General features: G+C 39.1%; 2 protein-coding genes and 1 pseudogene across 14 annotated transcripts in view; 1 reads left to right on the plus strand and 2 right to left on the minus strand.

Annotated features, from left to right (window-relative positions):
• The first annotated feature begins 202 nt into the window (after positions 1 to 202).
• SENP5 (SUMO specific peptidase 5) overlaps positions 203 to 22,269 on the plus strand; it is a 31,955-nt gene continuing 9,888 nt past the window's right edge. For 6 of the 12 annotated variants that reach the window (XM_029939557.1, XM_029939562.1, XM_029939558.1 and 3 more), the window contains exons 1-6: positions 205 to 1,139; positions 1,282 to 2,821; positions 11,546 to 11,651; positions 11,795 to 11,933; positions 12,203 to 12,250; positions 14,950 to 15,027. In XM_029939557.1, coding sequence (XP_029795417.1) covers positions 975 to 1,139; positions 1,282 to 2,821; positions 11,546 to 11,651; positions 11,795 to 11,933; positions 12,203 to 12,250; positions 14,950 to 15,027 — 2,076 coding nt within the window. In that variant the 5' untranslated portion in view covers positions 205 to 974. Of the gene's footprint in view, positions 1,140 to 1,281; positions 2,822 to 11,545; positions 11,652 to 11,794; positions 11,934 to 12,202; positions 12,251 to 14,644; positions 14,713 to 14,949; positions 15,028 to 16,529; positions 16,574 to 20,176; positions 20,290 to 22,269 lie in introns of those variants that run through there. The other 6 variants (XM_029939554.1, XM_029939555.1, XM_029939556.1 and 3 more) reach the window with 3 other exon arrangements.
• Positions 7,796 to 8,349, minus strand: LOC115291864 (annotated as a pseudogene).
• The window catches only part of NCBP2 (nuclear cap binding protein subunit 2), a 33,620-nt gene continuing 20,439 nt past the window's right edge, over positions 9,089 to 22,269 (minus strand). For both annotated transcript variants that reach the window (XR_003908700.1, XM_029939568.1), the window contains one exon: positions 9,089 to 9,247. Coding sequence is in view for 1 of the 2 variants with exons in the window: in XM_029939568.1 (XP_029795428.1) it covers positions 9,244 to 9,247 (4 nt within the window). In the remaining variant the exon portion in view is untranslated. The remainder of the gene's footprint in view (positions 9,248 to 22,269) is intronic.

The raw sequence follows: 22,269 nt of genomic DNA on the forward strand, positions 1-22,269 counted from the left end.
TTGAACTCCACCCTGAGATCAAGAGTTGCACACTACAGGCTGAGCCAGCCAGCTACCCCTTGAGCTCCCTTCTCTTGCCCTTTATAGGTATTATTGCTTTCATTCCTGGGCCTTTCTGAGATCCTATAACCTGCTTCTGGGCTACCCCTTCTGCCAGCTTAGATTTTCACTCTCTTGGCCTACTAAGTCTATTACCAGTTATGTGTTTTCTTCTTTTAAAATTGTATTGTTCTTGTCGCCTTTTTAATTTTCTTTGTGAGAGTTTTTACTTTTCTTAAAACCCATTCCTGTCATTTTAATGGGATTTGGAAAGGGAACTGAGGTAAACATATGCTTAGTCCTTCCCCCTCCTTCTGCAGAGAAAACTGATGCACAGAAAAGTAATACAACTTTTTTTTAATAAGTTAATAGCAAGCTAAAATTAGGTTATTGGTTTTTTGACTCACAGTCTATATTTCTTCTACCCCACCCATAGCAGCTGGCACCTTTCTTTCTGCACTGGAGAGCCTTCAGCAATGCTAGATCTTACTAAACCTGAGGAGGGATCCTGCTTGTTTTTTGACTATCACTTCCATTTAGCATTCCTAATAAGTGTGTCCCCAAACTTCATATAAGTGTGTACATGTGCTTTTTTTACTTATATTCACTTGAGAGTCAGAACCCTGACTCTGTGAGAGCACCTGATAGACTCATGTCCCTCCATAGTGACTCAAAAGTTTTGGCTGAAAAAGAGGAGGCTCGTCTCCCTCTCGAGGTACTGATGTTGCTTGCATTTACTGAATATCTGCTTCTGGATGTCTGTACACAGCAAAAAGCACTGCCGTTTCTTTCTAAAATTGGACATATATAACACACGGTTTTGATATGGAATCAGTTTTAAATGGTATGTGGTCCCCTCTCCCTTCCTCATCCTTCATTTTACAAATGAGACTGACTTAAAGTCACGTAGCTAACGAGAAGCAGTGTCAACACTGATGGATTTTCTTCTGACTCCCTACCCTGTTTACTCCATCAGAAACTGGCTGCGTATTGGGAAATGGTTCTTGAGATTTATTTCTGTCAGAGGCAGCTATACCAAATGGGGTCCTGTGAGAGTATTCATGTCTTCCCATTTGCACTGTGGGGAAAACCTTAATCAGGTAAGGATTTCATTATGTGTGATAGTCTAAATTGAACTTCATAGGCTTTTTTTTTAAATAAGAATTTTCCAAATCCTACCGCTGTGATTTTATCTTTATGACATTTTTAGAGTAAATGTGTAACTCTTCTTTCTCTTCTCAGCTGCATCAGATCTCATTATGCATCAGAAAAATGAAAAAACAGAAGAAAATTTTATGGAGGAAAGGAATCCATTTCGCCTTTTCTGAGAAATGGAGTACTGGATTTGGAGGCTTTAAGAAGTTCCAGTTTCACCAGCACTTGTGCGTTCTGAAAGCCAAACTGGGAAGGCCAAGTACGTGGAGCGGGCAGCTGAGGCATTTCCCGCACAGGAGGAAGGCCCTTCAGATTCAGAAGACATGGATCCGCGGTGCGCCATTTTTTGCTAAGGCAAAGTCCAGTGTGGCTCCTCAAAATGCTAATACTTTGTCCTCTAAAGTGAAAAGAAAAGACTGTAAACACTTCATTTCCTCCTCAAGGACCCTCCTAAAACTCCAAGCAGAGAGACTGCTGTCATCAACAGCGAACTCTGACCATGAATACTGTGGAGAGAAAAGTCTCTTGAAGGCGGTTGCTGACTTACCAGCAAATAGTGTTTTAGGTCAGGTCAGTGGTCACAGACCTAGGACGGAGCCACAAGCTTCTGACTTTCCCATGAAGTTCAATGGGGAGAGCCAAAGTCCAGGTGAGAGTGGCACAATTGTGGTCACCTTGAGCAACCATAAAAGAAAGCGCTTTTGTTATGGCTGCTACCAAGGGTTGGAGCACCACAGGAATGGGGGACCCCTGATTCCAAAAAAGTTTCAACTGAACCAACATAGAAGAATAAAAGTATCTCCTTTTATGATGTATGAGAAATTATCCATGATTAGATTTCGGTACAGGATTCTCAGATCCCAGCACTTCAGAACAAAAAGCAAAGTTTGCAAGCTAAAAAAAGCCCAGCGAAGCTGGGTGCAGGTCACTGGGGACCATCAAGAGACCCTTAGGGAAAACAGTGAGGGTGGTAGCTGCAGTCCACTCCCTTCCCCGGAACCTAAAGACCCTTCTTGTCGGCATCAACCATACTTCCCAGATATGGACAGCAATGCTGTGATGAAGGGAAAGAACTCTCATGTGCCTGACGGCCACACTAAAGGAAGCTCTTTCTTGGGCAAGGAGCTCAGTTTAGATGAAGCATTCCCTGACCAACAGAATGGTAGTGTCACATACACCTGGGACCAGTCACCCCGTTCCTCTCCTAAGTGGGAGAGTGCAGAGCTGATTCACGATACGCCCTTATCAGAACATCATTCTAGTAACATGTTTATCTCAGAAAACGAAAGAGAAGTCATGACTCTGGGTCAGGAAAATCGGACAAGTACTGTCAGCGATGACAGAGTAAAACTGTCAGTGTCTGGGGCAGATCAGGCCGTGAGTGGTGTAGATGGGCCTGTGTCCGAAAAGACTGTTCAGAATGAGAGCTCATGCCAGATGGATGAGGATGGATCTCTCAAGCAGAACATTCTTAGTTCTAAGTTGCTGGACCACCCTTACTGTAAAAGTCCACTGGAGGCTCCTGTGATGTGTAGTGGACTCAAACTCGAAAATCAAGCAGGAGGTGGGAGGAACAGTCAGAAAATCTCTCCCGTGGATGACGAACAGCTGTCAATCTGCCTTTCTGGTAGGCACTCTTTGTTCTCCCTCAACCTCCACACTTGCTGTCCGTTATCTATTTTTAAAAATTTTTTTTTTAACGTTTATTTTTTTGAGAGACAGATGAGTGGGGGAGAGGGAGGGAGAGAGAGAATCCCAGTCAGGCTCCCCACTGTCTACATGGAGCCCAGTATAAGGCTCAGACTCCCTAACCGTGAGATCATGACCTGAGCCGAAATCAAGGGTTGGACGCTTAACCGACTGAGCCACCGAAGAGCCCCCATTATCTTTTCTAGGAGAGTCCTGTTTTTCTCATTCTAGATCACCTGAGAGTATTTTGATTTGCATTTTTGAGTTTAAAGTTTGAACATCTTATTCTGTGGTTCTTGGCCATCTTTGGTTTGTACATAATTTTCCTTTCTCTATTTTTTGGTTGGATTGTTTGTATTTTATTTATGTAATATATGAGAAGTTTCTATATGCCAGGCACTATGCTAGTTCTGAGAATGTGGCAGTGAGGGAAGAAACACTGATTCCTGCCTTGTTAAATTTTAATTATAAATGTCCTAAGAGTTTGTTTTTTTCCTTTCCCAGAGGTAAAAGGACCCTGACTTTGCATGTGGTAATTTCACTTCTTCATTGTGAAACTTATCTGTCTTTATGGCTTCAGGTTTTTATGTCATACTTCAAAATCTTCTTGTTAAAATCTACTCCATTACTAAGCTAGTGTAAACATTTTTGGAAGACCCGTTCCCCTTCTTGTAGTTTATCCAAAATAGGAATCTATTTGTACAGGGACATTGCTTATAGTATTGTCCTGGTAGTTAAAAAAACAAAAAACAAAACAACTGGAGACAACCAAAAAAATGTTTCTGTTGAAGTATAAATTACAGCACATCTGGGCAATAGTACATTATGAAGCTGTTAAAAAGTTCAGTCTATATTTTGAAACTGAAAGCTGCCTATATAAAGTGAAAAAAGCAAGTTGCAGAACAGAATGATGCCATTTTGTTAAGATATATACACACAGATAGCATCTGTAATAAAAGTGTGCACACACATTTGTACAGACCACATCTGGAAAGATATATTAAACTGTTATAAAGGGCTTTTCTGGGGAATTAGAATTACTTCTTGGTGGTTTAAACAATTCTGAACACTTTGATTTCTCAACCATTAAGTCTGTATAGAAAGCTTTCTCCACAAAAAAGACGCAGAGTGCAGAGTCCTAGCAAATCTTAAAAACAAAAAACAATTTCTGTGGTTTATACTTCTTAGAATAGGGAAAGACAAATTCTCTACTATAAAGCTAGCAGAACCACATAATACATAAACCTGAAGAAGTGAGCATTTACACACAGATATTGATTAACTTAAAGAGATGTAGCGCTTCCAAAAGCAATTGATAAATTGACTAATGGCATACATTAAGAGCTAGTGTGAGATGAGGAAGTAGGCATTTTTACAGAATGCACACTTGGTGATCTGCAGAATGAATCATTGTTTTAATAGGCTAATTGAGAAAAGAAGAACCAGAAGAACCATTTTTGGGGTTTTACCCAGCATCTCCATGCTCACTGAAAAGAGCTGAAGCAGAGCAACAGCGACTGCCCATCACAGCCCTCCCCACACCAGCCAAAGAGTTACCCGAGTAGAGATAAGCCCACAATCTATCACCGAACAACCGAGGAAAGCCAGCACCATGAAAAGGACAAATTCAACAAATAAAGGAACTAAACCTGAATAATCAGGATTAATAGAGCAATTAGAATAGGAGTCCATATGGGACAGTCAGTATAGTAGATGCTCCTTTAACTGACTCTTATAGCATTAGCTAATATTAAGTTCCGTGGTATGCTGAATGCTGGCTTTTCTCTAATAGTACTGCACGTGTTCACTGCAGTGCATTGAGCATTTATCAAGAGCCAGTTGTACTTACTACAGTTTACTTAGTGCTTTATAATTGTAAATATTGCATAAAACTGGTGTTGGAAGGAAAAGAAATAGATTCCTATGTCAGTATATTCCAGATGAATTAAAAATTTAACCAGTTAGAAACAAATAACACAAACTTGTACACAGATGTTCATAGCATCATTATTCATCATAGCCAAAAAGTAGAAACAGTACAGTACAAAAGTAGAAACAATACAACTGATGAACGAGTAAAATTTGGCATTTTATACAATGGAATATTCTGGCATAGAAAGGAAAGAAGTACTGCTATATGCTCTGTGTTCAGTGTGCATGAGCCTTGAAAACATGCTAAGGGAAAAGAGCCAGGCACAGATGGCCACATACTGTATGATTCAGTTGATTTGATTTGTCCATGGTAGGCAAATACAGAGATAGAAAGTAGATTTAAGAGTTGCCAGGGGCTGTAAAGAGGGAGCAATGAGGAGTGACTGCTTGACTGCTAACTGGTACAAATTCTCCTTGTGGAGTAATACACACGTTATTGAATTAGGTGATAGCAATGGTTGTACAACACTGAATATATAAACAAACCCCACTGAATTTTACACTTTAGAAGAGTGATTTTTTGTGGTATGTGAGTCCCAGCTCAATAAAAGCTGTTAAAAAGAACCCATTTTATAATAAAAGATTTATAATTTCACATTGATAATACATTCAATAATTTCTTTTTTTTTTTTTTTTGAGAGAGAGAGACTATATGTTTGCAGAGGTGAAGCAGAGGGAGAGAGAGAATCCCAAGCAGCCTTTATGCCCAGTGCAGAGCTCAGTCTCACCATGAGATCATGACCTGAGCCAAAATCAAGAGTCGGACATCCAACCAACTGAGCTACCCAGGCATCCCAGTAATACATTTTAAAACCTGATAGAAGCAATATACCGGTTTGACTCATAAGTATTAAAACTGTATGTATATATAACAAATCATTAATGAAAATTTAGAACTTTTAGATATGCATGTCCTTTGACCGAGAAATTTAACTTTTAGTGGGTATGTTGTGAGGAAACAATAGAACCAGGATATATCAGGGGTTTTAGTTGTGACATTAATTGGAGAGGTAAAGAAATTAACAATGGATCCCAGTCGGGAATTGTTTATGGCATACCCATTTAATGGGTTACTAGATTGTTTTGAATTGGCTTAGGGAAAAAAAATTCCATAGTATATTGAACAGGATAAAGTAACTTAAGAGAAACTAGAGTGCTAGTTACATGTTTTCATAAATAATGTTTATAGTAAAGGGCATAAAAGTTCTAAAGGAATTAGGATGATTGCCATTTTATTTTAACGTGTTTATGGTCCTGTATTAGAAAAAAATCCTGGGGGTACGGTGCCTGGGTGTCTCAGTTGGTTAATCATCTGACTCTTGATCTTGGCTCAGGTCATGATCTCATGGTTCTTGAGTTCAAGCCCCGCAGTGGGAGTTGCACTGACAGTGAGGAGCCTGCTTGGGATTCTGTCTCTCCTTCCTCTGGCCCTCCCCCGCTTGCACGTTTTCTCTCTCTCTCTCTCAAATAAACTTAAAAATCCTAGGGCACCTGGGTGGCTCAGTTGGTTATGTGTCTGAGTTTGGCTCAGGTCATGATCTCATGGTTCGTGGGTTTTAGCCCCCCATCAGGCTCTGTGCTGACAGCCTGGAGCCTGGAGCCTGCTTTGTATTCTGTGTCTCACTATCTCTCTGACCCTTCCCTACTGTGCTCTCTCAAAAATAAACAAACAAACAAAAACCAAAACAAAACCCTGGACACCTGGGTGGCTCAGTCGATTGAGCATCTGACTCTTGACTTAGGCTCAGAACACGATCCTAGGATTGTGGGATCAGGCTCTGCTCTGGGCATGGAGCCTGCTTAAGATTCTCTCCTTCTCCCCTCTCCCCTGTTCACATGTGCTTTTGCTCTCAAAAATCCTATTTAAAATTAAAGCTTATTTGAAGTTAATAAAAATGTTCAGTTCTGTTTTCTTCTAGACTGTTAATGTATTATTTTTAAGTTTTGTCATTTGGAAAAAAGGAAAGATGGATCCCTATTGCGTTCTTCACATCAAAATGAATCCCAGCTGTGAATGAAAGATTTAGTCAGTGGTTCTAATATTATTTGAGTGATTGATCTTTTCCCTGTGGTTGTGAGTTGCTACCTGTTAGGTCTCTTACTGGATTTTGTTTTTTAGTTTCAATGCTATTACTTGTTTGCCTTAATTCTAGTAGTTTTATAATTTTTTTTAAAAGTTTATTTTGAGAGAGTATGTGAGCAGAGGAGGGACAGAGAATCCCAAGTAGGCCCTATGCTATTAGTGCAGAGCCCAGTGCAGGGCTCAAATTCCCCAACCATGAGATTGTGCCCGAGCCAAAATTCAGAGTGGGATGCTTAACCAATGGAGCCACCCAGTTGCCCCAGTTTAATAATTTGATGGGACTAGGACCTTCTTCTCCTCTCTTGCCCCCCCCCCTCCGCCTCCCATTCACCACTCTTTAATCCTTTGCAAAAATTTTTTAGGAATTTCTCATGTTTTGGGCCTAAGAAGAGTTTTGAATTTGTTTTTTCAATTAAACAAACAAATAATGGCTTTGATTGGTATTGCATTACATTTACAGACTAAAGGGAAATTACATTCATTACAATATTGAGTTTTCCTGTCTAAAAACAAAAAATTACTCCCATTTATCAGCCTATGTCCTTTAACCAGAATTTTGTGCATATGACTTAGGTTTGCACATTTCTTAAATTTAGTCTTAGATATTTCATGCCTTATTTTGTTATTTTTTAAAGATGTTGTTTTTAAGTAATCTCTACATCTGATGTTGGGCTTGAACCTACAACCCCAGGATCAAGAGTTGCATGCTCTACTGACTGAGCCAGCAGGCGCCCCATGCCTTTCTTATTTTTGACTGGACCTTTCTGATACATGTATTTTGTTGGAGAAGCAAATGGTTACATTTCTTGTATGCACAACACAATGAACCTCATTCCACATTCATGGTGGGATGTGACCCATCAGTTGCCTTTCGAAAAAAACGTCCAGCACATTTGGTTTAAGATGAGCAACTTAACTTCTGAAATAACACCTTATGTTTTTTCATATCATTACCTTTTGTGTGTGTGTTTTAAATTCTTAGTTTATTAATCCTCTCATGAAAAATCTGAACAACTGCCATAGATAAAGTCACTGTAGAATCTTTACTCCTTTTTGCTGACACCAGGTTTGGCTTTTGCAGTCCCTCTGACTTGCTTCATTCTGTGCTTGTGTTCTTTTGCTGTTTCCTTGAGGTCTTTTTCTTCTCAAACAGGCCATGTTTTGCAAGACTATGTTTGGGTTCATTTTTCTTTGCATAATCCAAGGAATCATAAATCATGCCAAAGCCAGTCATCTTGCCACCACCAAAATGGGTTCTGAAATCAGATACAAAGATGACATCTGATGTGGTCTTGCACATTTTGGCTATTTTTCCCCAAATTTCTGACATAGGTACTTTTGCCTTTCCTGGATGAAGAACATCAGTGACCATTTGTTTCTGCTGAAATAATGGATTGGTCATGAACTTGCTGGTCCCGACAGTTACTGTGTCGTGCATGATGGCGGCTAAGCTTCAAGCAGCCAGGGAGGAAAAGAACAATATTATTATTAACCTTTTGTGCTTGCAGGATGGGCTCTAATTTGAATTCTAGTTTTTGTTTTTTTCCCGAACATCTTATCCTTTTCTTCTTGGTGGCACTGAAGTTTTAGTACTATGCCAAATGCATTTTTCCTTTTTGGATCATTAGTTTGGTGAATGCAAGTGGGTAAAAAAAATAATGGATTTAGTTCTCATTTTAAGAAGTTCTTTTCTGGGTAATTCTTGGCCAGTGGTATTAAAAGGAAAAGATGCGGTGAAGAACAAGTTGTTTTTGTAGAGAAAGACAATAGGTATCTACTGCTTTGGAGGCAGCATAGGATAACAGTTAATAGTTAGCTTTCTGTGGTCATATAACCTACAGTCAGAGTCTTCGCTCTGCCATATGCTACTTCAGGGTTCTTGGGAAAGTTACTTAACCTCCCTAAGCTTCCTATCTCCATTTGTAAAGTAGGGATGCTGTCTAACAAAGGGTAGTTAAAAGGATAAAATGAGGGGCACCTGGGTGGCCTAGTCGGTTGAGCCTCTGACTTCACCTCAGGTCATGATCTCGAGGGTTCGAGCCCTGCATCGGGCTCTGTGCTGACAGCTCAGAGCCTGGAGTCTGCTTCCGATTCTGTGTGTCCCCCTCTCTCTGCCCCTCCCCTGCTCATGATCTGTCTCTCTGTCTCTCAAAAATAAATGATAAAAAAAAATTTTTTTAAAGGATGAAATGAGATGTACTAGTGCTTGGTTTATGATAATGCTGTTTGCGGTTTTACTTCTGGTCCCGAGGAGATAGATATGTGGATCAATGAGACATTGTCATCCAGGGTTCTCCTTGAAGATCCAGGCAGGGCCCTTCTGCTGCATTAGAAATCCATGTTTATCATCTGAAAGTGAAAACAAAAATACAGATAAGAGGAAAAAAAAAAACCCACCACCTTAAAATCCCCCCCCAATACTACTATCCATAGTTAACCCTGCTAAGAGGGACACCTCTTTCCCATGATACTAGTTTGGAATTATGGTCCATATCCTGTTGATAGAGGAGACTGCTTTCTTATTTGAAGAGTCTCAATTAAGGTTGCTGGGCCTACAGTTTGCTCTTTTGTTATTGGGGCATTATTTTGGTATGAAATTTGCTCCTCAAATGCAGTTTCTCAAATGTTGGGATTCCTTATCTTCTGTTTGAGCTCATTCTCCCAGGTAGACATAAGGCTATTCTTAGCTAACTTGTTAACACTTGTAGGCAAATACAAGTTTAGAAGCCCCAAATCTTTACCTCCTAGTCTTCATTAAGCTAGAACAAGGATTCCCTTTCTGTCTTCTGTATGCCACAAGCCTAGACCAGAATCAGGCATAAACAAGCAGCTCTTTCCTGTTTACTATATCCTGACCTTTGCTCTGAAGCCTTTCAAATTGGGAGCCTCTGGTGGGAAACTAACAAAAGGAAGATTGGGTTTTCACACCCTTGTCTGACCCTTCCTCAAAAAAGTCCACTCTAGGGGCGCCTGGGTGGCTCAGTCGGTTAAGCCTCCGACTTCGGCTCAGGTCAGATCTCACGTTCGTGGGTTGGAGCCCCGCGTCAGGCTCTGTGCTGACAGCTAGCTCAGAGCCTGGAGCCTGCTTCCCGTTCTGTGTCTCCTTCTCTCTCTGCCCCTCCCTCTCTCATGCTCTGTCTCTCTCTGTATCAAAAATAAAATAAAACATTAAAAAAAAAATTTTTAAAAAAAAGGTCTACTCTGTTCTTGGGATAGTCACCCCTTGTTGTGCTCTTTCCTGTCCATTTTGTACTGATGTGTACCAGAGGCCATTCTCAAAGGTAGAAGGGAACTGGGTAAAGTAAGTGGCTAACAGTGCTCATTCTTCTCATCTTAATTCTGGAGACTTGTCAAACTGATGATTAATTAGGTTATTGCTCTACCCATTCAGCATCAGTGAATGTCCCAAGTCATGTCAGCACTTTTGTAAGCCTCTAAGCCTTCTTCCCCTCAGCTTCTTTGTATTTCCTTAGAAATAAAGTCTTGATTTTATTTTCTGAGACCTTTTTAGGTACGTGTGTTCAGTGGGTCCTCTTGGGAGCCGTTAAAATGCATATACATATTATTTGACCTGAAGACTGTTCTGTTCTGGCCAAGAAGTCACCCTTTAATTGTTTCCCCTTTTAAAATATGCCTCACCAGCTGTTATCCAGTTAAGCTCACCTTATAGGGTTATTTAGTATCAGACATGTAATAACTCCACTAAGATATTAAAAATGTCTTAGAATTTTCCCCATGCTATGAGATGTGAAATTTACACACACTTAACAAATAATAGTGACTGCAGTCTCAACAAATCCCTCAACAAATTGTGTTTTTGAAAAGATAAACTCCTTTCGGGGCACCAGGGAGGCTCAGTTGGTTGAACATCTGACTTCAGCTTAGGTCATGATCTCTGGGTTTGTGAGTTCGAGCTCCACATTGGGCTTGCTGCTGTTAGCGCTGAGCCTACTTTGGATCCTCTGTACCCTTTACGCCCCTTGCCCACTCATGTGCACATGCTTGTGCTCTCTCTCTCTCAAAAATAAAAAGTATTTTAAAAAAGAAAACTCCTTTAGTTACAAGATGTGATACACATTTAACCAGGTGATTAAACCATTTAGATTTTACTCTTTAGAAGATTCTTCAAGGTTAAACTATTGAAGGATGTCAGTCTTTAGTTTTAGCTAGCGATTTACTAAGAGTGTTATCAGTTTAAAATTCCAATGTGAAATGATACCTTAAGGCATTTCTCTCTGGACTAGAATCGTGAGGGCCTGATCTATTTTATTTTTTTTTACAAAACATAAAAGATTTCTTTTTTTTTTTTTTTAATGTTTTATTTATTTTGGGTACAGAGAGAGATAGAGCATGAGAGAGGGAGGGGCAGAGAGAGAGGGAGACACAGAATCTGAAGCAGGCTCCAGGCTCTGAGCTAGCTGTCAGTACAGAGCCTGACGCGGGGCTCGAACCCACCAACATGAGATCTGACCTCAGCCGAAGCCGGCCACTCAACCAACTGAGCCACCCAGGCGCCCCTAAAAGATTTCTTTATAGCATAATATATAGGTTAAATGTATGGTAAGTGTTGTGTATAGGTTAAATATTGGAAGGATGACTTTTTCTGAAAATAGTTTCTCCATTGTAATTTCTCTTCCTTTATTTAAGGATTCCTAGATGAGGTTATGAAGAAGTATGGCAGTTTGGTCCCACTCAGTGAAAAAGATGTCCTTGGAAGACTAAAAGATGTCTTTAATGAAGACTTTTCTAATAGGTTTGTCAATGATACTTAACTTAAGCCCTTGAAAATAAAATTGTTGGCATATGTGACTTTTCTCTTAATTAAAAAAAGAATATACTTAGCAGTACATTTAGTGGAACTCCTGTTTCTTTTCTTTCAAAATCTTTCTTTTTCAGAAAACCATTTATCAATAGAGAAATAACAAACTATCGAGCCAGGCATCAAAAATGCAACTTCCGCATCTTCTACAATAAGCACATGCTGGATATGGATGATCTGGCAACTCTGGATGGTCAGAATTGGCTGAATGACCAGGTTAGTGCATTGTAGCTTCTCAGTTAGGAAAAGTTGCAGAGGATGTTAGACGATGATAAAATATAATTAACCTTTGGGTATAATTAACCTTTGGGTTGGCCTCATAATTATGTTTTGGAATCAAGGATTCTTTACCCTTACTGAAGCTACTTCACCAACACCAGTATCCAAAAGATTGATTACTGTTAATAGTCAGTATTATTCATTCTGAGTGGAACGTTCTGAAATGTAAAGGGTTAGTAAGCTGGTTTTATGTTGACTTTTTGTAGGTCATTAATATGTATGGTGAGCTGATAATGGACGCAGTCCCAGACAAAGTAAGTGAAAAGTTACTTTTCAGGAGAGAGAATTCTTTTGTATTAAAATGAGTTTTTTTTTTTTTAAAACCTGATGTGATTATTCCTTTAATTTTTTTAAAGGTTCAATTTTATCTTGCTCAGGAGCTAACAGGTTGGGCATAAGTTCTATAAAATATTTCAGCATAAGAAAGTCAGATTGCCAGTGTTTTCCTGAATATTTATTTCAGAATGGTTTCTGCTGTTTTTCAGGAGGTTTAAAAAAATTTTTTTTAATGTTTATTTACTTTTGAGAGAGAGAGGAGGGAGGGGCAGAGAGAGAGAAAGGAAGAGAGGAGACACAGAATCAAGACATGGGCCTTGAACCCATGAACTGCAAGATCATGACCAGAGCCAAAGTCAAGACACTCAACTGACTGAGCCATCCAGGCACCCATCTTTTTTTTTTTTTTAAAGTTTTAAGTTTTAACTAATCTTTGTACCGGTGGTTTGAACTCACAACCCCAAGATCAAGAGTCACACACTCTATCAACTGAGCCAGACAGGCACCCCAAGGAGGCTTTTTTAAGGTGTGTAAAAACAAAAGTTGGGGTGCCTCGGTGTTTCAGTCAGTTGAGCATCCCAACTGTGGCTCAGGTCATGATTTTCTGGTTCATGAGTTTGAGTCCTGCATTGGGCTTGCTGCTGTCAGCGCAAAGCCCACTCAGTTCCTCTGTCCCCTCGTTTTCTGCTCCCCCCCCATTTGTGCTTACTTTCTCCCAAAAATAAAAAACAAAAGTCAACTGAATAAAGATCATATTGGCTTTATTCAAATGATTCATGAGTCAGGTGGCTTCCCATCTAACAAATAAAACAGAGCTTTGAACAGCTGTATAATATGGAAGACTTACAAGGCATAAGAGGGCAGGACAAGGGTGTTCCTAGCAAGAGGAGATTGATTGTCGTAAAGTCACCTTACTTTAGGGAAGGCGGGGTCTAACAGGCAGGTTACCTAAGCAGTGATGACCAGGTAGGTAATTCTGTTAAGATTACAGTACTGGGAGAGGCTGAAGTTGCACTTAGGTTAGTCAGCACTCTTTCTTGGACCTGTTGTCTCTTTTTTTAATAGTAAGTAGATGCACAAAAGGGGTGTAGTATTTACTTCAGGGTTTTCAATTTAACTTAAAGTCTTCTCTTTAAAGATGTAGTAAAGTAGTATTCATTGACACTTTTTCTTGGGTTAATCTTTGATACTCTGTTCAAATACAGGCAAACTCTCCTTTAACTGTTAACTCCCATACGTTTTATTACTATTGTTATTTTTTTAACTTAATGCATTAATTTTTCTGAGTATTCAGATTGCCTGATGGATAACCTTTGATTTCAATATATAAAACCTTTCCAAGTGCTTTTACAAATCTAGTAATTTAAACAGGTTGAACACATTCAGCAATATTGAATCTGAGATTCTAACACTTTATGAATATAGACAAGATGTCTTATAACTTTCCACTTAAAATCACAACTCTTGTTTTGCAGTTTGAATTGGAATCATGAGGCTAATCTGTTGGATTCTCTATTATGTGAAATTCTCTTAATCACCAGAAAGTTTAAACCTAAACACATATCGTAGATGATTTTTAACATAAAGGGTATTAATTTCAAGGGTTTAATTTACCTTCATTATATTTACATTACATTTAATTCTGAACCTTCATTGGATTAAAAGGACACTTATAATCCCTAGACCAGTATAACCAGCATTACCTAGGAGTTTACTAGAGATGTCAGAGTTTGAACTCTATCCAACCCCTGCTGAATCAGAAGCTGGAGGTGGAGCCCAGCAATCTGTGCTTTCACAAGCTGTCCAGATTCTGATGCACACAGTTTGAGAATCACTTTTCTAGAAATAGCTATTACAAGCTCTTTTTATTGATATCTTAAGCTGCAGGGTTCTCAAAACAATGTGCATTAGGATTTTCTGGAAGGTTTCTTAAACCAGACAGCTGAGCTCCACCCTCTGTTTCTGCATTAGTAAACGATCAAGGGTGGGGCCTGAAAATTTACATTTTAACAAGTTCCCACTTCTTGCTGCTACTGCTGATCTGGTGACCACACCCTGAACATGTCCGCACTGAGGGAACAGGTTTTTCTTCTCAAGTGAATCAGAGTTACTGAGTGAACACTTCAGGACCATAATATGTTTAACTATTTCAGATGAGCTGATCCTAATTTATTATAAGCCAGAAATTTGATGTCAGGAGACGATGTTCCATATGACCAGGTTCATTCTTTCAGTGCTAGAAATGATCATGTTAAGGCTTTTTAACAGTTGTTATGAAAGCAGGAATGTCTAAGTCCATATCCTTCAGATGGGGTTAGTTTTATAATCCATATCCCTTGAGTTCAAGGTAATATTACCTCATTCTTTCTTAGCCTCTTTCAGTTTTATCACCTGATTTGGAGAGATTTGTCAGGTTGCTTCTCAACTTGATTGGATTCAGGTAATCAATTTATTTACTGTCCCATTCCAGTTCTGACTATAGACCACAGTTTTAAGGTTATTCTAAGAAAATTTGGAACAGAATCTTCTGTGAATCAGGTAATGTATTTTCTACAGAAGACACTTTTCCTCTTTTTGGTCTTACATACAAGGATTTTTAAATTCCTGTGTTCTGTTGAAGTTTAATCTGGGTACAACTTAATGTAATCTGGGTGCTTATATTTGATGTCTCTTCTAGGTTCACTTCTTCAACAGCTTTTTTCATAGACAGCTGGTTACCAAAGGATATAATGGAGTAAAAAGATGGACCAAAAAGGTATTCCTTTTCCTTCTTTTTTGTTCTAACTGTGAAATGCAGACAAGCCACTTTGAGTGGAAGGATAACAACTTTAATGTCAACATGATACTGATTAGAAACAGACTCTTAAAAAAAAACACTCTTCAATATGATAATTGCTTATTGTTTTTTTGCATCCTATTGTTTGAAACACAAGATACTAGTAAAACTCCAAGTCTGTCCAGTTGATGGGAATGTGCTCTAGATGAAAACACTGTGCTGGAAGTGAATAGCTCCAGCATTGTCATTAGCTTGCTGTGCAACTTGGACAAGACACTTTATTTGGGCTTTAGAGTGGTTTATAAAACAAAATGATAAGATCAGCATAACCCCTAAAGGTCGTTCCAACCATAATTTCTCTCTATAGTCATTTACTAGTGTCTGAAACATTATTTTAAAAGCCCATTTATTCTGTTTCTGATATTTTGACCTAATTACTGCATTTATATTCCACAGTTACAGGTCTAGAAATACTGTAGCATTTCATTTTTTGTTTTTTAATACTGGATGGGTTATAGAAATTAACAGGCTTGTCTTGAGTAGTTGTGGATGGAAATAATTTTTTGCAAGGTACAGACACCTGATTGAATATTGCTATTTGGTAATATGTGCGAAGCATCATCAGTAATGCCAAGATAAACCTGGTCGAAGAGTGCAAATCTGAGGGAACAGATAGAATGAATTCAGGACTCAGACTCCGGTTCAGATCCTGCTTCAGCCACTTATCAAGTTGTAAGACCTTGGACAGATTACTTAATTCCTCTAAGCTTCAGTTTCCTCATCTGTCAAATGGTAGTATCACAGGTATTTACCTTGTTGAGAGGATTAAGTGAGATAATTTGTGTAAATCACTAAGCACAACAGTAATAATCATCGTATTATGATGGTTAGAAGCATGGGTGGTAGCTAGTGCAGCTGGATTGCAGAGAGCAAAGAAGAAAGTGGCATCTAGAGATGTAGGGCCTTAAGGTCTAGGTTTTGAATTTTATTCTAAATGTATAGGAATCTACTGAAGGGTTTTAGGTGACATCATCCAATTTGTAGTCTTTGCTCTAGCAGCCCTGAAGAAGGTGGATGAATGTGGGAGCACAGCCGATGTGGGTAGAACAGGAGGCCACTGCAAAGTACCACTGGTGGTACTTTGGATTAGAATGGTAGCAGGAAAGATGGGATAGGTACATAAATAAGATCTAGGAAGTAAAATTAACAAGACTTGGGTGACAGATTGGTTATGGGGATGAAGGAGAAGGAAATATGAAAGCTGACTTCCAAGTACAGTATAGGATTATCTTTTTCTCACTTACATAACTCTTCTTGGTTAAGTAGCAATCCCACTATTTGGGTATATTTTTAAATCGACCAGTCCCCTAAGAGTTATCCTTAATTTTTCCCGTATAAACACCATCACAGCCCATCCAGTGGTACAAACCACATATAGGCATACCTTCTTTTATTGTGCTTCACTTTATTGTGCTTCACAGATACTGCACTTTTTACAAATTGATTTGTGGCAGTCCTGCATCAAGTAAGTCTATTGGCACCATGTTTCCAACAGCATTTGCTCACGTTGTGAGTTGTGTCTCTGTGTCTCATTTTGGTCATTCTTGCAGTATTTCAAACTTTATTAATATATTTTTTATAGTGATCAGTAATCCTTGGTGTTAGTACTGTAATTGTTTTGGGGTGCCATGAACTGTACCCATATATAGCGAACTTAATAAATGTTATGTATGTTCTGACTGCTCCCCCCACCAACTGTTTCCCCATCTCTCCCCCTTTGGGCTGTCCTACTCCCTCGATACCCAGCAGTATTAGGCCAGTAGCACCACAGCAGTACGCTTAAGTGGAAGAAGAGTCCTCTGCCTCTCACTTTAAATAAAAAGCTAGAAATGATTAAGCTTAGTGAGAAAGGCATACTTGAAAGCTGAGATAGGCTGAAAGCTAGGCCTCCTGTGCCAAACAAGTTGTGAACACAGAAGAAAAGTTCCTGAAGGCTACTCCAGTGAACACACGAATGACAAAATGAAAACAGCCTTATTGCTGATATGGCAAAGGTTTTAGTGGTCTGGATAGAAGATCAAACCAGACAAAATAGTCCCTTAAGCCAAAGCCTAATCTAGAGCAAGATCCTGACTCTCTTCAGTTCTGTGAACACTGAGAGATGAGGAAGCTGAAAGGAGAAACGTATAAAGCTAGCAGAGGTTGGCCCATGAGGTTTAAGGAAAGAAGCTGTCTCTATAGCATAAAAGTGCAGAGTGAAGCAGCAGCAAGTTATCCAGAAGATCTGGGTCAGATCTTCAGTATAGATGAAAATCTGGGTCACATTTTCAGTATAGATGAAACAGACTTCTATTGGCAGAAGATGCCATCTAGGACCTTCAGAGCTAGAAGAAAAAGTCAATACTTGGCTTCAAAGGACAGGCCGACTCTCTTGTTGGGCAAATGTGGCTGGTGACTTGAAGTTGAAGCCAATGCTCATTTACCATTCTGAAAATCCTAAGCCCTTAAGAATTATGCTAAATCTAGTCTCCCTGAGCTCTGTTAAATGGAGTAACAAAGCCTGGACGACAGCACATCTGTTCCCAACACCATTTACTGAGTGTTTTAAGCCCACTGTTGAGACCTACTACTCAGATTCCTTTCAAAGTAAGACTTGGCATTGACACTGCATCTGGCTACCCAAGAATTTTGATGGAGATGTCTAATGAGATTAATGTTTTCATGCCTGCATAACCTCCATTCTGCAGCCCATAGATCAAGGAGTAATTTCAACTTTCAACTCATTATTTAAGAAATACTTCTCATAAGGCTTTATTTGCCATCGATAGTGATTCCTCTGTTGTATCTGAGGAAAATCTTCTGGAACAGATTCACCATTCTAGGTGCCCCATTAAGAACATTTGTGATTCATGAGGAGAGGTCAAAATATCAAAGTTAACAGGAGTTTAAAAGAAGTGGATTCCAACTTTCATGGATGACTTTTGGGAGTTGAAGACTTTAGTGGAAGAAATAAATGCAAATGTGGGGCAAATAGCAAGAGAACTAGAATCAGAAGTGGAGCCTGAAGATGTGGCTGAATTGCTGCAATCTCATGATAAAACTTGAATGGATGAGGAGTTGCTTCTTAGGGATGAGCAAAGAAAGTGGTTTCTTGAGATGGAATATGCTCTAAGTGAAGATGCTGTGAGAATTATGACAACAGAAGATTTAGAATATTTAGTTGAATATTTAAATATAATTTAGTTGATAAAGCAGCAACATCTTTGAGAAGATGTACTCTAATTCTGAAAGGAATTCTGTGGGTAAAATGCTGTCAAACAGCATCACATGCTATAGAGGAATTGTTTGTGAAGGGAAGACTCTGTCAATACTGTAAACCTCAGTGTTACTGAATTGTAAGAAATTACCACAGCCACCCAACCTTCAGTACACTACCATCCTGATCAGTCAGGAACCATCAACATTTAGGCAAGACCCTCCACCAGCAAAAAGATTACAACTCACTAAAAGCAAGTTAGCATTGTTGGTGGTTAGCACTTTAACAATAAAAAGTGTGTTTTTTTGTAGCCATAATGCTGCACATTTAATAGGCTACATTTTGTGTAGACAACCTTTATATGCACTGGGAAACCAAAAAAACTCATCTGACTTGTTTTATTGCAGTGGTCTGGTACTGAACCCACAGTACCTCCGAGGCATGCCTGTATGCACTATATATAAGAATCAGAAAATGAACAAGAAAGGTTGAAAATAAAGTGATAGTTAAAAAGGTACTAGGCAGTGTAAACCAAAAGAAAGGAGTGGTAAATTTTAAAGAAAGGAATGGCAGTATTGGGAGCAGATGAGGTAGAATTTAAGGTGGAAAGTAAACCGTGTGATAAAATTTTATACAGGAGTTGCCTGGGTGGCTCAGTTGGTTGAGTGTCCAACTCCTGATTTTGGCTTGGGTCATGATCTCACGGTTCCATGGACTCACGCTCCACACTGGGTTCCACACTGATGGTGCGAACCCTGTGCGGGACTCTCTCTCTCTGCCTGTCTCTCAAAATAAATAAATAAACTTAAGAAAAAAAGTTAATGGCCACTGAATGCCTTTATCATTAAAGAAAAAATGAAAAATAGAATTTAGTGCTTGCTAAATTAGATTACATCAAGATAAATTACAGAATGACCAAGGATTTGAATGCAACAAAAATAAATAAAACAATGGAAAGACTAAGAAAAATCCATAAAAGAACTTAAAAATAATCTCAGGGTAACTGAGTCTACTCTGTGCACAACTTAAAAGTTTATAAAAGAAAACGAATTCAGTTACATAAAAAGAAAAATAACTCTGTATTAAAAATAGCAATGCAAAAAGACAAACAGTAAACTATGGAAGATATTTGCTGTTAATGTCACAGAACTAATTTTCTTAATATATGAAGGCCTTATACAAATTGATAAGGAAAAGACTCTACCAACTCATCAGAAAAATAGGTGGGTGATATGAATGAAAAAGTCTGTGTAAAGAAAGGCGAATTACTTACTGTTTGAATATGAATCCTATGTCAGGTCTACATTTTGTGATTGTTTTCTCTTGTCTATAGCTTTTCTACTTTTTTTCTTAACCATGTGTTTTGATAAAGAGTTTTAATTTTAATGTTTAAATGGATATCCTGTTCCATATGGATATCCCGTTCTTCCAATGTCATTTGCTTGAAAAGACTTCTCTTTCCTGGTTTAGTTGCTTTGACACCATTGTAGAAAGTCAGCTGACCACATATGTATGGGTTGATCTCTGCATTCATGTTCTCATCCACTGATCTCTTTGTTCTTATGCTAATACCACACTGTCTTGATCACTGTATCTTTACAGTATGTGTCTTGATACAGTGTAAGTTGGCCAGCTTTATCCTTTTTGCAGAATGTTTTGGGAAGTCTAGATCCTTTGCATTTTTATTTTCATATAAATTTTAGAATCAGCCTGTCAGTCTTTTTTTTTTTTTTTTTTAAGTCTTCAGGATTATACTTGGGATTGTGTTTATATGTTAGTTTGGGGAAAATAGGCCTCTTAACAATATTAAGTCTCCCAGTTCCATGTACCTGGTACATGTTCCCTTTATTTTGAGTCTTTAATTTTTCTCAGCAAATGTAACCCTGGGCACCTGTTTAGCATCTGGCTCTGGCACAGGTCACAATCTCATGGTTCATGAGTTCAAGTCCCACATCAGGTGAGCTCGAGGCCTGCTCTCTCTCTCTCTTTCTCTCTCTCTCCCTCTTTCTCCTTCCCCCTTGATCACCTGCGCTCTATCTCAAAAACAAAACAAAACAAAACAAACGGGGCGCCTGGGCAGCTTAGTCGGGTAAGGCATCTGACTTCCTCTCAGGTCATGACTTCACAGCTCATGGGTTCGAGCCCCATGTCAGGCTCTGTGCTGACAGCTCAGAGGCTGGAGCCTGTTTCGGATTTATGTCTCCCTCTCTCTCTGCCCCTCCTCCAATCCCGCTCTAGCCCCCTCAAAAAGGAACATTAAAACAAAACAAAACAACATAGCCCTATTTCATACTTCTGAAACTGCTATAAACAATTTTTAATATGCTGTCTTCCAGTTGTTTCCTGTTAGCAATAGAAATAGTTTATTTCTGTGAACTGACCTTGTATCCTGTGACCTTGCCAGACTCACTGATTCTAGGAACTTTTTTGTAGATTGTGAGATTTTCATAGACAGTCATGTCTCTATGTAGTGTGTTATGTCTACTTTCCAATCTGTATGCCATTTTTTTTTCTTGCCTTATTGCACTGGCTGGGACTTCTGGGAGAGAAGTCTTGTTCCCAGTCTTAGGAGAAAAGCATTCAGACTTTCACTGTTTATGATGTCAGTTGTAGGGTTGTTTTTGTAGATATTCTTTATCAAGTTAAAGAAGTTTTGAGGCTCCTATTCCTAGTTTGCTTGACAGTTTTTAATCATAAATGGATGTTGAATTTTATCAAATACTTTTCCTGCATCTAAGGAGATGATTCTATGGTTTCTCATCTTTATTCCCTAAATGGGACCCAGATGGAAGGAACTGCATCTAATCTTGAGACATAACATTCTCAGGGTCACATGATAGTTCTTGAAGCTTCAGCTTGGTCATGACATAAATTCACTTCTATTTAGAGAGCATTGGTTAAAGCAGATCACTGACAGGACTACTTTCTTCACCTGGGAGGAACAGTGAAGCCACATCAGGCAGTTCTATATAATCCTTTTATTGGAAGGCCAGCAAATAACTGGGATCAATAATAATACAGTCTACCACACATACCATTCTTAATTATATATATAATGTTATGTGTGTGAGAGAAAATGTATTAAAAAGAAACATAATCTGGAAAGATACACACTGAAGTGTAATTGTTATCTATATTTTCTAACTTTTATTTAAAAATTGTTTTCAGGGGCACCTGGGTGGCTCAGTCAGTTAAGCGTCCGACTTCGGCTCAGGTCACAATCTCATGGTTTGAGCCCCGTGTCAGGCTCTGTGCTGACAGCTAGCTCAGAGCCTGGAGCCTGTCTTCTGATTCTGTATCTCCCCCTTTCTCTGATCCTCCCCCTGCTCACTCTGTCTCTCTCAAATAAATTAAAAATTTGTTTAAAAATGGTTTTCCTAAGGGCACCCAGGTGACTCAGTCAGTTGAGTGTCCAATTCTTGATGTTGGCTTCCATTGTGATCCCAAGGTTGTGAGACTGAGCCCTGTGTTGGGCTCTGCACTGAGGGTAGTGCCTGCTTAAGATTCTCTTTCTCCCTCTGCCCCTTTCTCTGCTCGCACACGTGCTCTCTCTCGTTCTCTCAAATAAACTATATTTTTATAATTAACAAAAAGCTTTTTTTTATGTTTATTTTTTCAAGAGACAGAGTGGGACTGGGGAGGTGCAGAGAAGGAAGCACAGAATCCAAAGCGGGCTCCAGGCTCTGAGCTGTCAGCATAGAGCCCAATGTAGGGCTCAAACTCATGAACCATGAGATCATGACCTGAGCCAAAGTCAGACACTTAACTGAGTGCCCCACCCAGGTGCCCCATTGTGTGATGTGATTCCTTCTTTTAGATACTCAGAGTTTGTGATTGGAAAGGACCAACTGTCTCATGTTTCCTTCTGTCCACGTTATCTGTCAGATTTATGGATGCAGAAAATGGAAAAGTAGAAGTGCTTAAAGTGCTTTGCTCCAAGAACATGCTGACTAGTAAAAGATTTC

This window comes from Suricata suricatta, chromosome 5 (assembly GCF_006229205.1).
Source record: "Suricata suricatta isolate VVHF042 chromosome 5, meerkat_22Aug2017_6uvM2_HiC, whole genome shotgun sequence".
NCBI classification, from domain to species: Eukaryota; Metazoa; Chordata; class Mammalia; order Carnivora; family Herpestidae; genus Suricata; species Suricata suricatta.